Source organism: Hetaerina americana, unplaced genomic scaffold (assembly GCF_022747635.1).
Source record: "Hetaerina americana unplaced genomic scaffold, ioHetAmer1.1.p SCAF_12, whole genome shotgun sequence".
Lineage (NCBI taxonomy): Eukaryota > Metazoa > Arthropoda > Insecta > Odonata > Calopterygidae > Hetaerina > Hetaerina americana.
The window spans coordinates 19,811,245-19,824,499 of NW_027286292.1; the positions used below are offsets into that span (position 1 = coordinate 19,811,245).

A 13,255-nucleotide genomic window follows, 5' to 3' on the forward strand; every position below is an offset into this window, starting at 1 on the left:
AAATTATCGTAAGGCGCTACGTAATTGAATTTTGGTTTCTATTTTAGAAAATCTATACTAATGCAATGAATATCTATCCTCCCAGGAACATATGTTCTCGCCAGCTCTCTTTACTCTAGAGTGTCACATTCACTGCTTCCGAAGAGCTTTCCTGACGCCATACCGCCTGGGGTCGAGATTTGTTTTAAAGTACGGATGAAGTCTGTGATTCCTCTTTACATAATGTTAGCCAATTTGGGCCAAGCTTTCTCCACGTTGGCATGATTTAAGCGCATTTGGCTCTCGGGTAGCGACAAGTGTAATTCATTGGCAAAATTTGAAATGTGCATGGTTTGTATAAAAAGAATCGTTACATTATTTCCTGACGTGTGCGTGAAGTGCTGAATTCAGACCGTCCAAAAAAGTTTGCGAATTATCGCAGATCGTATTCGCATCGATAAGATGAAAGTGCACGCCATTATCACTGAAAATTTGGCGATCCGAAAGATCTCCGCTAAACTCGTTCCGGAGGACTTGACGGACGACCAAGACCCGAGTCGAGATTATGCTAGAACAGACCTCCTACAACGGCATCGAAACAATTACCCAAATCCGTAATAGTCACGGCTTGGCACCAGGAGGCTATTCTCCACTCCCAAAAATGTAATCCGCCCTCAAAAGACACCACCATGGGACCCTAAGTGCCGTCGAAGAAGCTTGTACGCGTACCAAAAAGGACCTTCCGGAAACCACCTATCAGGGAGCCTTCCAATCCTGGAAAATCGATGGCAAAAATGTGTCGACGCTCCATGAAGAATTTTGAGGTATCGTAGCAATATCTTAAATAAATCTAATTTTCCCAAATTTATTCCGATACTTTTTATACTAACCATGTAAAGGTCAGCTTATGACTTTATATAAATTTGAAAATAGAAGAAAAACTTTGCACCGTTTCTAGGCTTCAAAATTTCACGTTATTTTCATTAGATTAAGTAAAACGTAATATTAAAAATAGAAAATAGTAGGATTATTCAAAACCTACTCCATTCTGAATGTGCACCCGGTTAGTTACTTTTGGCATATAGACAGCAACCCACTCTTTTCTCCTTCACTGTAAAATTAATTGGGCATTTCTACATGCTCTAAATAATCGTAGGGTAATTATTACCTGAGGGAGCAAAAAATATTCTCCTAATTCAAGTTTTATAAAAGAAAATTTTTTTCCGTTTTAGAAGGCCATATTTAAGTCAATAACTTTGAATCATTAGCAGGCCTTCTTTTACTCATATTATGTTGTGTCACTAAATGCTATCTTAATATTTTTTCTCCGTGATAACCTATTTACTTTAGTTGTTTTATACTTATCATAATTTCGGTTATAGAAATAAGATTAAATTACTGTCACAGTTACGCTTTATTGAAAATCGGCCAGAGACGCTTAGAATATGTACGTATATTAACACCTTCATCAATATTGTTTCGTAAAAGTTTTGGCCGAAACGAGGAGCTGTACTGGACGGTGAAAATAAACTAAAAGCTGTAGATAGGTGATACTCCATTATATTAGGTTTTAGGATTAATGGCTCGAAAATCTCTTTGACGTTCCATTACGTGCCAACACAAAGTAAGATATAGGTTTCCACGCCATTTGGATTAATGCCAGCCTATTACATCGGCGCATATATCCTGTTTCTCTCTTGTTGCATTCGGTAAATGCGTATTTTGTTTTAAATATCTTTTCGCCGTATCGATAGCTAACGTAGTTACCAGCGTAAATTGTGTTCAGGATTTCTCATTACCTCTAAATACCTACTACGCTTGATCTCCCGATGTTTCGTCCTCCCACGTTAACAGTAATCATTTAAGACCACATTAAAGGCATAGATAGCACAGCTCCCGGGTTTATATCACAAACGGTGTGGGTTTCGTTTCACACCTAATTTATCTACGGTAATTTTTTAATGAAATGCCAGAAATTTTAGCAGTGCGGTCAGCTTAACTTGATCGAGGTAAACCAAAATACGCTCTTATACGTGGACAATTTGGGTTATGTATTGTGTGGGAATTTTAAGTTCAGTCACCTGTGTTTGCCATAGGTATTAACGGCTTTGACACTAAATGGATGAGCCAAAAAGGTAGATTTCTCTGTAAGGATTTCAGTCACAAATAAGAGCTAAAATGGCCTGTGAATTTAAAATTTTAATTCACGTGTATGCATGGTATCAATTTCTGAATAATAGTTAATTTAAGGCTTCTGTTTCATATCTAATTTAATGGTTTTTATCCGAATCATTTAAGGTAACTAGTTTTCCCAAGACAAGATCTTCTCACTATAAATTGAGTAATAGTAGAAATTAGGGAGGCATCCTACAAACCTTTCGTATAAAATGGTAAATTGCGCCAGGAGGTGGGTAATCAGGTAGGGGAACGATGCTTAAGAAATGGAGAGAAAGTAAAGAGAAACTAGGCGTCTCCATCGTCCTACTCTCCGCGAAAAGCGAGACTCTCCACATAATACCCCGAGAAAGGATCGGAATACCGATGAAAAATGTTCACCTTCAGAATTTGAACCCGGGCCCTCGGAGAAAGATGCCTGTTCATTAGCCAGCACAAGAAATACATTTAAACTTAAGCCACACACATAAAATAGGGAAAATACCGCAGCGGGTACACGCGTACTGCATGCGCGAGACGTATTTGGCAAAGTTGGTTATGGGCACGAAGTTTAAGAGTATCGGCATTTCAATATTACAATTTTACCAAAAAGCGGCGTTTTTGCAACGGAAGATTGCATCAGTGGCTCGTTTCTCAAAACTATAATTTTCTTTACAAGTCCTCATATTCCGGTTTTTTTACTAATTTTACAGTATGTGTTACGTGCCTCAAAGATATAGTGTCTGGAAATATTTGGATTGTAGAATTTGTATAATATTGCAGGACGTTTTCAGAGGGATTATGAAATATCTTAAGCTCTAGACATCCGACAAATTTTAGCATAAACCAACTGAGAAATAAAACATTTTTTGAAGCATCCTAATTTTTTATAATCTAAAAGAAGCAGAAACTGTGCACTCGCATTGATCCAGGTATTAATGTAGAAATAATAAAATCATATTTAAAATTGAATAGTATTTTATTTAAGTTAGTCGTCTCCTATAACATGTCATTAAAGCCATCAGATAAGTGACCTGCCTCAAAATACGCAGTAAATTTAGTCTACATTTCAGCCTATGGTAAACTTGTGAATGAATCCTATTTTTTTATTTGATATTCTACAAATGTCGTGAATGGGTTTTTCCCAAGGCAAATTAACTATCGCCACACCCAATATTATACTGATTTTACGTTTGCAATTTCGGTTTCCTGTATGGTGTATTTAAGGGTGAAATACTTTTCTTAAAAAAATGCCGAAACGCATTTCTTTTAATTTAGTTTCTAGTATCCAATTCTCAAACCACTTTTGGATTTAGGTCTATCGTTAATGGGACTCTATCTTCATGACTGGATATGTCCCTATATACCACTCCATCGTTAGCCAAAGACGAATTATGGAGAAGTTAAAAAAATGACCAATAATTATCCCGATATTGAATTAAATATACAGACAACCAAATACCGAATATTGTGTAAAAGGATCAATACTCGTGATTACGTTAATTTTATGTCAGTCCAGTCGGTCATGCGAGAATGGACCTGCAAGAAAACACAAAAAATTAGTAATATATGCATTCATATAAGTAAAACTAATTATTCTCAAGCACTGCGGGTGGTAAGTGGCATTCCTTTTTCTCCAAACCTACAATTATCGTCTCACATTCTTTGTGGGAATTAACAGTTATTTAATCTGCTAGTTCTGGCTTCTTTTTTCATGTTTTATATTGATGGTTTAAACGACTAATGCACGTTGGATTGCGAATGTATCACGAATCCTCGGCGCGAAACATGCGGCTACGAATATATTTGACAAGTAGAACCTAGCAATAAATCTTTTTTGTCCTAAGGAATTACAAACCATCTCCAGAAGCATTTCTTTGGCGCTTTTGCTTTGTCGTAACAGATTTAAACGAAACTGGTTGCCCTTCGCAAACGTATCAATTTCCCAAATGATTCCTTTTTCCATCAAATGACAAACACCATATACCTATTTAAAATGGGGACTCATAAGAGCATTGTAGCAATATTCCTTGGCTTTATATTCCCTCCAACCAACAGTACGTCTAATTAATTCTTAAATGCTATTTGCTTGCATGCAGATTGTACGAGTGTAGAGGGTCCAATGATTTAAGATCTCCATTGATATATATCCTGTTATCTTTTCCTTGCATTTGTCACCTTTCGTGAGGAAATGTCCAACACTGTGAAGAGAGCTGCAGGCCTTGCAACGACTCATCAACTTGTTTCGCTTAAAAGTTATAAATGGGTCAAAGTTAATTCTTGTGTTTCTTCGTCTCGCGGGAGATAACCTTAGCTGCCGTTAGTGTTTTACAGCTGCGTAGAGTATTATTGGTAATTTTTTTTTTTGTTTCTCCAATAATTCAGGCATTCGTTCCGTAGAGCAGTATTTTCATTTTTTTCTATTTGCTTTAGTAAGTATAAAGGGCAGTGCGTGGGTCGTTTAATAATTCCTTATTAAATCCAAGAAGTTGGGCTCGTAGACTCGGGTAAGGTTTGAAAAGTCTCATCTCTCACTACACTGCTGTGAAACTTATAGCTTCAACCATCACGTGCTGTCAATTTTATAGTTGATTGAAACAGCCAACTTAGGTTTACGTAGGAAAACAGGAAAAAAACAGTTCCGTGCGCTGAAGGAACAGTTTTAATAAACAGCGAAAGAGATGAAAGCCGAGTTGAAAGAAGTCAATGACATATACTATACTACTGTGTTGGGAACTGTTAACAACAGGGTTTTATGCATTGTCGTACTACTACAATTAATGGGCATTGTTCGGGGCGACCAGTGAAAGTGACTTCCTCCAAATTAGTTTAGAAGCTCCAGGATATGGTTTCAAGTGATCGCAGGAATCAAGTTCCTGAAAATATTTTTGCAACAGGCATGTCACGAGGTACGAATAGTGTAGTAAATTTTACACGAAAAATTGGGTTTGAAAAAAATCCCTGCAAGATGGGTGCCACATTTACTTTCAGTGGAGAATCGAAACGAAATCATGCGATCGATTCAATGGATGGTTAAGTCCTCTCCCATGTTAATCCTACCAAATTTCTCGGTCAGTTCATAACCGCAGAAGAAACATGAACATCGTACTTAACTGAACACCAGAAAATAGAAAAATAAAAACAGTTGTTTTTTTTAAAGTCGTCCCGGCTCTGAAGAAGACGAATACGGTGAAATAGGCCGATAAGGTGTTGGCCGCAGTTTTTTGGACAGCACGCGGAATCGTCAATCGATTACTTGTAAAAAGGCCAAACGATGCATGGAGAGTCTTACGCGTGGTTATTTCACCATTTGAATGAATAAATCAAGAAAATACATCTTCACTTGTTAAAGAAAGAAATTCTCTTCCATTAAGATTGTGCTCACATGCACATTTCTAAGGGGAAAATCATGGAATTCGTGTTAAAATTAGTACAACCACCGTATTTCACCAGACTTGGCCCAAGTTTTTCTTTATTTCTAAAACATTCTACTATTTACATCGAAGGAGGTAATCGCCAACACATATGACTATGTTAAGCACCTTCCAGAAATCGTACTCTTTGGACATCTTAAAGACATTGGAAAAATGCTGGGAAATGTTTATCGAGAAACAAAAAAAAAAAAATATATATATATATATATATATATATATATATATATATATATATATATATATATATATATATATATGTATATATATATTTATATATATATATTTTTATATATATTTATATATATATATAACATTTATACATATAACATTTATATACTATAATATGTATACATACGAGTATATTTACATATATATAAATTATGAAAATCTACCGAATAAAATTTATTTTTCAATATTTTCCTTAGGACTCATTGAACGGCTTATGCATCATCTTTGAAATATTTGTTTATCTTTAATCTCATTCATTTAACTGAAAAAAGAGGATTTGGATCATGCTTCTACGGGGAATGCCTGAAGCTCATTTAACATATTCGAAAATTATCTAGTCAGTATAAATGTTTTGTTTGAGATCAAAGAGAAAATCCCACACCAAATGTTGCACACTATCATTCATTTTAAATAATTAAAACTTCATTTGAGTGTAATTTATGGTGATGGAGTTAACTTTGATTTATCCGAGAACATTGTTTAATTGTCTTTTTCACGTTTTTAAATTTCGGATAGCCAGGATAGTAAAGACCGGAATGTCTTTTTGGTTGGGAAATATTGTTTAATTGTTAATTTTGCTTAGGAAAAATTATTTTCCGTTTCTTCAGTTTTTTGCTAAGCATAATTAATTCATTCCATTCACAGTTCCCAATTCACCATTACTTTTCAAAATATTTTTTAAAGGATTAATTATGTTTATATAAAATAAAAGGTTTTCACATCATGTTGTCATTTAGAGAAATAATTTTTAATTGAATATCTTACCAATTGTAAACATGAAGTCATTAAAAATATAATTTAATTTAGAATACCGTTTCTCATTCATTAAATATAAATTATAAATTGTAAAAAATAAGTCATTCATTTTTCGCCTCTTATATAATAAATATTCTTTTAATAATCGTGGTAACTTTTCTTGCAATGTGGCAAAATACAAAAAAGGTTTATCTCCTTATCTATGTTAACCAAATATTTATCATTAATCCGTCCGTTTTATTAAATAGTGAAATTTCCAAGTTAAAATATTTAACCATCTTATATAACCCAATATGTAGGAAAAATTATTTTTTTAATCTTACTCTTCAAAAGTCATTTCCTCCTAAAGCACAGCATGTAGGAGAGACCATTTTAGAAGATATATTATTTCCTGAAAACATATAATTTTTATTCAAGAAGTTCTCTCGGGTTTCCCACCGGGTCAGGTTGCAGTACACCGACGTTTCGAAGGCTGACTCTGCCATCGTCTTCAGGGTGAAGTTCAGAGCATACTTTTTTTTACTTTTTAAAGGTTTTTATTTCCGTAAAGAACAGAGTACAAGATTGAATATAAAATATATAGTTGAAACATAACAACAACAATACGGAAACCCCTTTTTAGGATTTAACTCCTCTTCGGCGTTCAGAGCATAAAAAAGGCCTGGTATTTATACTCTCCGCCAAGACTCAGGTGTGCCCTGATTGGTCGGAAGCGTTAGTGTGCTCCGCTACGGCCAATCGGGTGCGTTCCCGTGCATTTTTCATTTTCTTCAGCACTGGCATCCAAGTGTTACTGATTTGGAAGCCAGTGCTAAAGAAAATAAAAAATGCACGGGAACGCACCCGATTGGCCGTAGCGGAGCACGCTAACGCTTCCGACCAATCAGGGCACACCTGAGCCTTTTCGGAGAGTATAAATACCAGGCCTTTTTTATGCTCTGAACTTCACTCTGAAGACGATGGCAGAGTCAGCCTTCGAAACGTCGGTGTACTGCAACCTGACCCGGTGGGAAACCCGAGAGAACTTCTTGAATACCATACGCCGGGAAAACCTGAGATCCTTCGTATAATTTTTAGTAACCCAAGTTTTACTTATAATTTGGAGCTATATAAAGAATAAATTTTGAACTACTTATGTTTGCTCCATGAGCAATTACATAAATTCAAGTTCCGTAATTTTGCATGTTTTCTACCTTCTCAAAAGAATAATGGATTTTTTCGACTGCAGTTTAAGAATTTTCTAATTTCTGTGTATGCATAATTAATATTCAACTATCAATACACTGATAGTCTTCTGTATTGAGTGCATAGTTTCCACCATCCATGATGACTTCAAATAAGGAAAATATTCTTCAAAATACAAAAGATTATCTCCAAAATTTTTATTATCAAAAATGTTGGTATGAAGTTAATCAAAATTCATTTTTTGAATAGGTATGAAACCACGCAGGGCGTCTTTTTAATGCCTCTAATATTCATGAAACCCATGCAACTAAACCCTTCGTAAAAGTTAGGATTAGAGGATGAGTACTCATTCAAGTCGAATTTCGTGATTAAGTGTTGGAGTGGGGAACTTTAAGAGCGAATATTTGAATATGTGAGCCACATTATCTACACGCGTATTAAGTTTTTCACGGGAAAAACAAGCGCGCAGAGACAAAGACGTTTCCACTGAGAATGCCAATGAAATTAAATCTGGAGGAAATCCCATTTCCGAGAGGAAATTCCCATCCCCCTATCGCCGCGGTGCTCTTAACACCCTCCATGCTCAAAAGGCCCTAATCCCATTCAGCATGGATACCCAAGTCGACCGCATCCGCCTCAACTCTCCCACCCCCACACCCATTACCTCTCCAACCGGACTCAAACCATACCACCCCACATCTCTTCCTTCAACTAACCTCCTCGCCGCACCCTTCAAAAAGCCCCCCGAGCTCACCCCTGATTGCAACTGGAGGCATTCCAAGGGCCCACCCACCTCCGACCTTTTCTCCGCTGATGACCACCTGCTGATTCCAACGCTCTCTGCCTCACACTCACCCTACCTCTGTCTCTCTCACTCTCTCTTTTCACGCAGCCTCAAAGCCTCAGCTCCTGTACAAATTCATCCAGCAGACCCTTCAACCAGGGCCTGACGTCTCGCTGAAATGTATCGCCACGGGACAGCCCACGCCGCAGATTCAGTGGACCTTGGATGGATTCCCACTTCCTCAGAACGAAAGGTAATACGAATCTCTCGCCACCAATTCTATTAGCCCCTCTCCCCCGCCTGCTCATTTCGCTCGCCTTCCTCCGTGACGCACCACCATGAAGTGAGCTAAGGGGCTAAAAAGCATCTCCTCACGGTTTCATTGCAATAGAGTATCTACTTAGGGACCCCGTATTTCGTAGAATGGGACGTAATTCCGGGAATACGATGCAAAACGAAACTTATCCGGCACTTGAGGCTTATAATGGAGCGTGGATTTTTTTCCCTTAATTTTTAGCCCCACGAAATTAACACCACTATAACGTATTTCCATTTGGTATAACCACCGAAATCTATCTATAATTTTAGAAAACGATTCGTCTGGCATCACGAACACTATATTTCATTCAAAATCCACGTTCAAGTCCAAGGTATGTTAATCGATTTTGTTGTAAAAATAAATCGCTCAAATAAATTAATTATGATATTTTTCGCTAAGCAGCTCAAACGATTAAATGAGACTGTTTTCAAGTTCAGAATGCAAAAACATGAAATAATAGGATTTTGAAAAAAATCAGTACCTGTCGGAAAATATCTTGAAATTATTTTAATCAAGTTGTGCAATAGATTTCCAGGGTTTTTTAAAAACCAATCCTCCAAGATCAAAAGTTCAGAAGTAATGTTACTCAAAAATGTAAAGAACGTACCTTGGCGGAGTTATCGGAAACTAATGTAAAATAGTTAAAGGCTCTATAAATATGGTAAAAATAAAACTAAATCACAAGACTCCAAACGATTTTTCTTAAGTTTTATTTCTTCCATGCTTACCCTACGACGTCTTAGTTTGAGCTGCCAAAATAGAGGGAATACTGGGTTGACCTTTTTCTTTCTTCGTATAGACTCCCTTCGAAAAATAGTCTTGCGACTCTTTTGCGAAAATCTTTCATTCGGTCTTACTTCGGCCTTAGTAAAGGTTCGTTTCGTAGGAATGACTTTTGGTACTGGCATTGGTTCCCTTGGAACTTCACACACAATACAATCGTCTCCTCCAATTTTCAAAAAAATCGGAAAAGTACTCTTTCAGAATGATAATTATTGCTCTTACTTCTTGAGCTATCGAAGAAACGGAAATTACAATGAAAGATGCGGGGTGTTTATGCAACCAATTTACCAATTTCAGTATAATTTTCGTTCAGACACTCACTATGGACAATAACCTTAACGTGTTGGAAGAACTTGCACGTTCTGATTTCCTCAAGAGCTTTGCTGACGGCAATAGGGATAGTTTTGTACGTATTTATGTTATTATTTGTACGTATTTTATTTGCGTTTATGTAAATACTAAAGAGCTCAGCATTAAGCATTATAATATTGTTTAAAGGGTGGAACAGTGTGCAGTCACTTTTATATAACTTTTCAAGTAATAAATTTGCCTTTCTTTCCCCATGAATTCCCAGCATGAATAAATATATTTTAATTTAAGGTAAATTTAAATGATTTAATTAATTATATTCTTTAAAAATGTGAACTTATGCATCATTTTGTCGTTCTTTGCTAGGTTCATGATAGGACAATACGCTACGGTGTCTGGTGACGTGATCAGCCATGTTAATATTTCCAAGGTATCCGTCGAAGACGGAGGAAACTATGCATGCGCTGCTATCAACAGGGTTGGCATCACTTTCCATACTGCTCCACTGCACGTTTACGGTAAGTCGATAATATAATGAACAAATGTTTTGGTGAAAAATTATTAATTAAGGTATAGTTTTTAATAATGTGTTAGCTATAAATAAATTGGGATACAATATTTTGTGCATGACAAATATTTATGAAAAAAATCCCATCCTAAAGGCGAATCTCATTAGTAACGGAAAATATGCGAGTTCATATTTTTGTGTGATGAGCTTATAAAAATCATAGTATTAATAAATTAATGAATTTGATAGGTGAAGCTAGAGATCACATGATAATGAATAGTACACAGTGTAGAGTAAACGCAATTATCTCCGTTTTAGTGTGCAAAAACATGTTTTCAGGAAAAAGGGTACGAAATGAATTGACTATTTCATAATGCAACCGTAACCGACTGAGATAATTTTTAAGGGAAATGATTAAAAATGTTATTAAATTTCTAAATGCATCACTAATTTAATGTAGGAGAACACTTTTAAATAAGTAAATCGGTTTCAAGATTTAACTATTAACATAATCTAGAAAACAATAAATTCAAGCATAAAATGGCTTAAATGATTAAATAATTTAAATAGACTAAAATGAATACCTTTTAACAATATCCAATTAACCCGGATCACCTGAAAAACAAACAGGGAAATATGTAAAATATAGGGCTCCTTCTTGAAATGCATATACTATGATACCTGTGGCAATATTATCTCATACTTTCCGCTAGCGAGTTTTTTGCCCTTTGAACGTACGCATCGGATGCCGCAATGCACGACCTCACCTCGCGCGCCTCAGGGTGCCGGCCACATTCGACCGGAACGACACATTTTGTGTGATAGCAACATTTATCTGAAGCGATGTATGTAACTAAATCAAAAATGAAAAAAACATCAAATCCTTGCTAAATTTACACTATTTTTGTATATCTTTTTCGTCGACAGCCTCATCAAATGTCAGGTTCTCGTTTATAAATGGTAAATGCCCTACATACAAAAGAGTGCAAGGATCCTCAAAAAAATGTACACATTTTCATATTGATATATGGGGAAATATTAAAATCAATCATTTTATTCAAAAAACATATGGTCAAGGTCATTTATCGAAGTAGGGTAAAGATTAAGCTAGTTGCTGTAAATCCCATTTATTACGCGACCAGTTTGTACAAATAGAAAAATGTTACTGCAATTAAAACCGTGGGATCCTCACAAGATCACTAACATTATCAAACGGGCGTTGGTTAAACTTTTTTTAAGCAGGGCGTGCATTCGGATAGGCAATATCCTGTAAAATCCGAGAGGTTATGATCGGGGAGGTCACAATGAGTGAAATAAGTAAAATTGCTCAATGCCTTAGAAAAAAGCGTATTTCCAAAATAAAATCCAAAATAAAATAATCACTATACTCACCAGTTTTTCCAGGAGTAATATATCGCATGAACTCTTTTCTTATAACTCCCTTCTCTCCCTCTCTCTTTATATATAAGTAAATAAATAAATAAATAAATAAATATATATATATATATATATATATATATATATATATATATATATATATATATATATATATATATATATAGGAAGGGAGGTATCAGTTAGATTATATTCTGGTTAGACACAGGTTTGAGAACAGTGTGATAAGTTCCCACAGCTTCCCGGGAGCGGATGCGGACTCTGACCGCATTTTCATTGTTATGAAATGTGGCGTCCGCTTCAAAAAGATAAGGAAGGGGCGGCGGGTTAGAAAATGGAAGGTAGAAGCATTAAATGGATTGAAAAGGAAGGAGAACCAACAGGCTGTATAGGAAATAGTGGAGGATGATAAAGAGCTAAGTACTATCGAAGAAAAATGGGAAAGTATCAAGAAAAGGTTATCGAAAGCAGCTTAAGACACTTTTGGAACCCTTAACGCGAAAAGGACTCGGAAACCATGGATCATGGCTGAGATGATTAAACAGATGGATAAGAGGAGTAAATGGAAGAATGTAAACACATAGTTACTCAAAATTAAGTACAAAGAGTTGAACAATAAATTGAGGCGGGCAACAAATAAAGCAAAAGAAGCAATGTACAATACACAGTATGAGGATACTGAAGGTGCGCAGAGGAAGGGTGCAATTGGTTTGCTGTACAGCAAAGTTAAATCTTTATCGGGAAGTAAGAAAGGAAGATCTATGCTAACAGCTATAGATAAGGCGGGTAAGATAATAGTTGACACAGGAAAGATCTAGGAGAGATGGAAGGAATATATTGAAGAACTGTATAGTAAAGAACTTAGACCAAAAAAGTTAGGCACAGAAAAGGAACATCACTTAGAGGAAGATAGCTTAAGTCCAGGCATACTCGGCCATGAGATAGAAAGGGCATTAAGAGAGATGAAGCTAAATAAGGCTCTGAGGTTGGCTAACATTCCTGGAAAACTACTGAATTGGTTTGGAAAATGTGGGAGGAAGAGGTTATATGGGCTGATTCGTAGCATGTATGAGGAAGGAATCTGGCCGGAAGGCTTTGTGAGATCAGTTTTAGTTCCTATTCCGAAAAAGGTAAAGGCTACATAATGTGAGGACTACAGGACGATAAGTTTGATATCCCACGCAGCTAAGGTTGTTCTCAGGATCATAAACAAAAGATAGATAGTAGGGCAAATGATTACATAGGGGATGATCAGTTTGGATTTAGGAAGGGGAGAGGTACGCGTGATGCCATTGGAGTAACGATATTATTAATCGAGAGGAATATAGAATACAACCAGGAGGTATTTGCTTGTTTCGTAGATTTCGAAAAAGCGTTTGAAAGAGTTTATTGGGAAAAACTAATGAGTATATTGCAGAAAA

At 36.0% G+C, this 13,255-nt stretch overlaps 1 protein-coding gene across 3 annotated transcripts in view; it reads left to right on the forward strand.

The window, feature by feature from the left end:
- LOC139685726 (cell adhesion molecule Dscam1-like) overlaps positions 1-13,255 on the forward strand; it is a 561,630-nt gene that overhangs the window by 398,348 nt on the left and 150,027 nt on the right. For all 3 annotated transcript variants that reach the window (XM_071582767.1, XM_071582766.1, XM_071582768.1), the window contains exons 7-8: positions 8,629-8,773; positions 10,298-10,449. In XM_071582767.1, the coding sequence (XP_071438868.1) occupies positions 8,629-8,773; positions 10,298-10,449 (297 nt within the window). The remainder of the gene's footprint in view (positions 1-8,628; positions 8,774-10,297; positions 10,450-13,255) is intronic.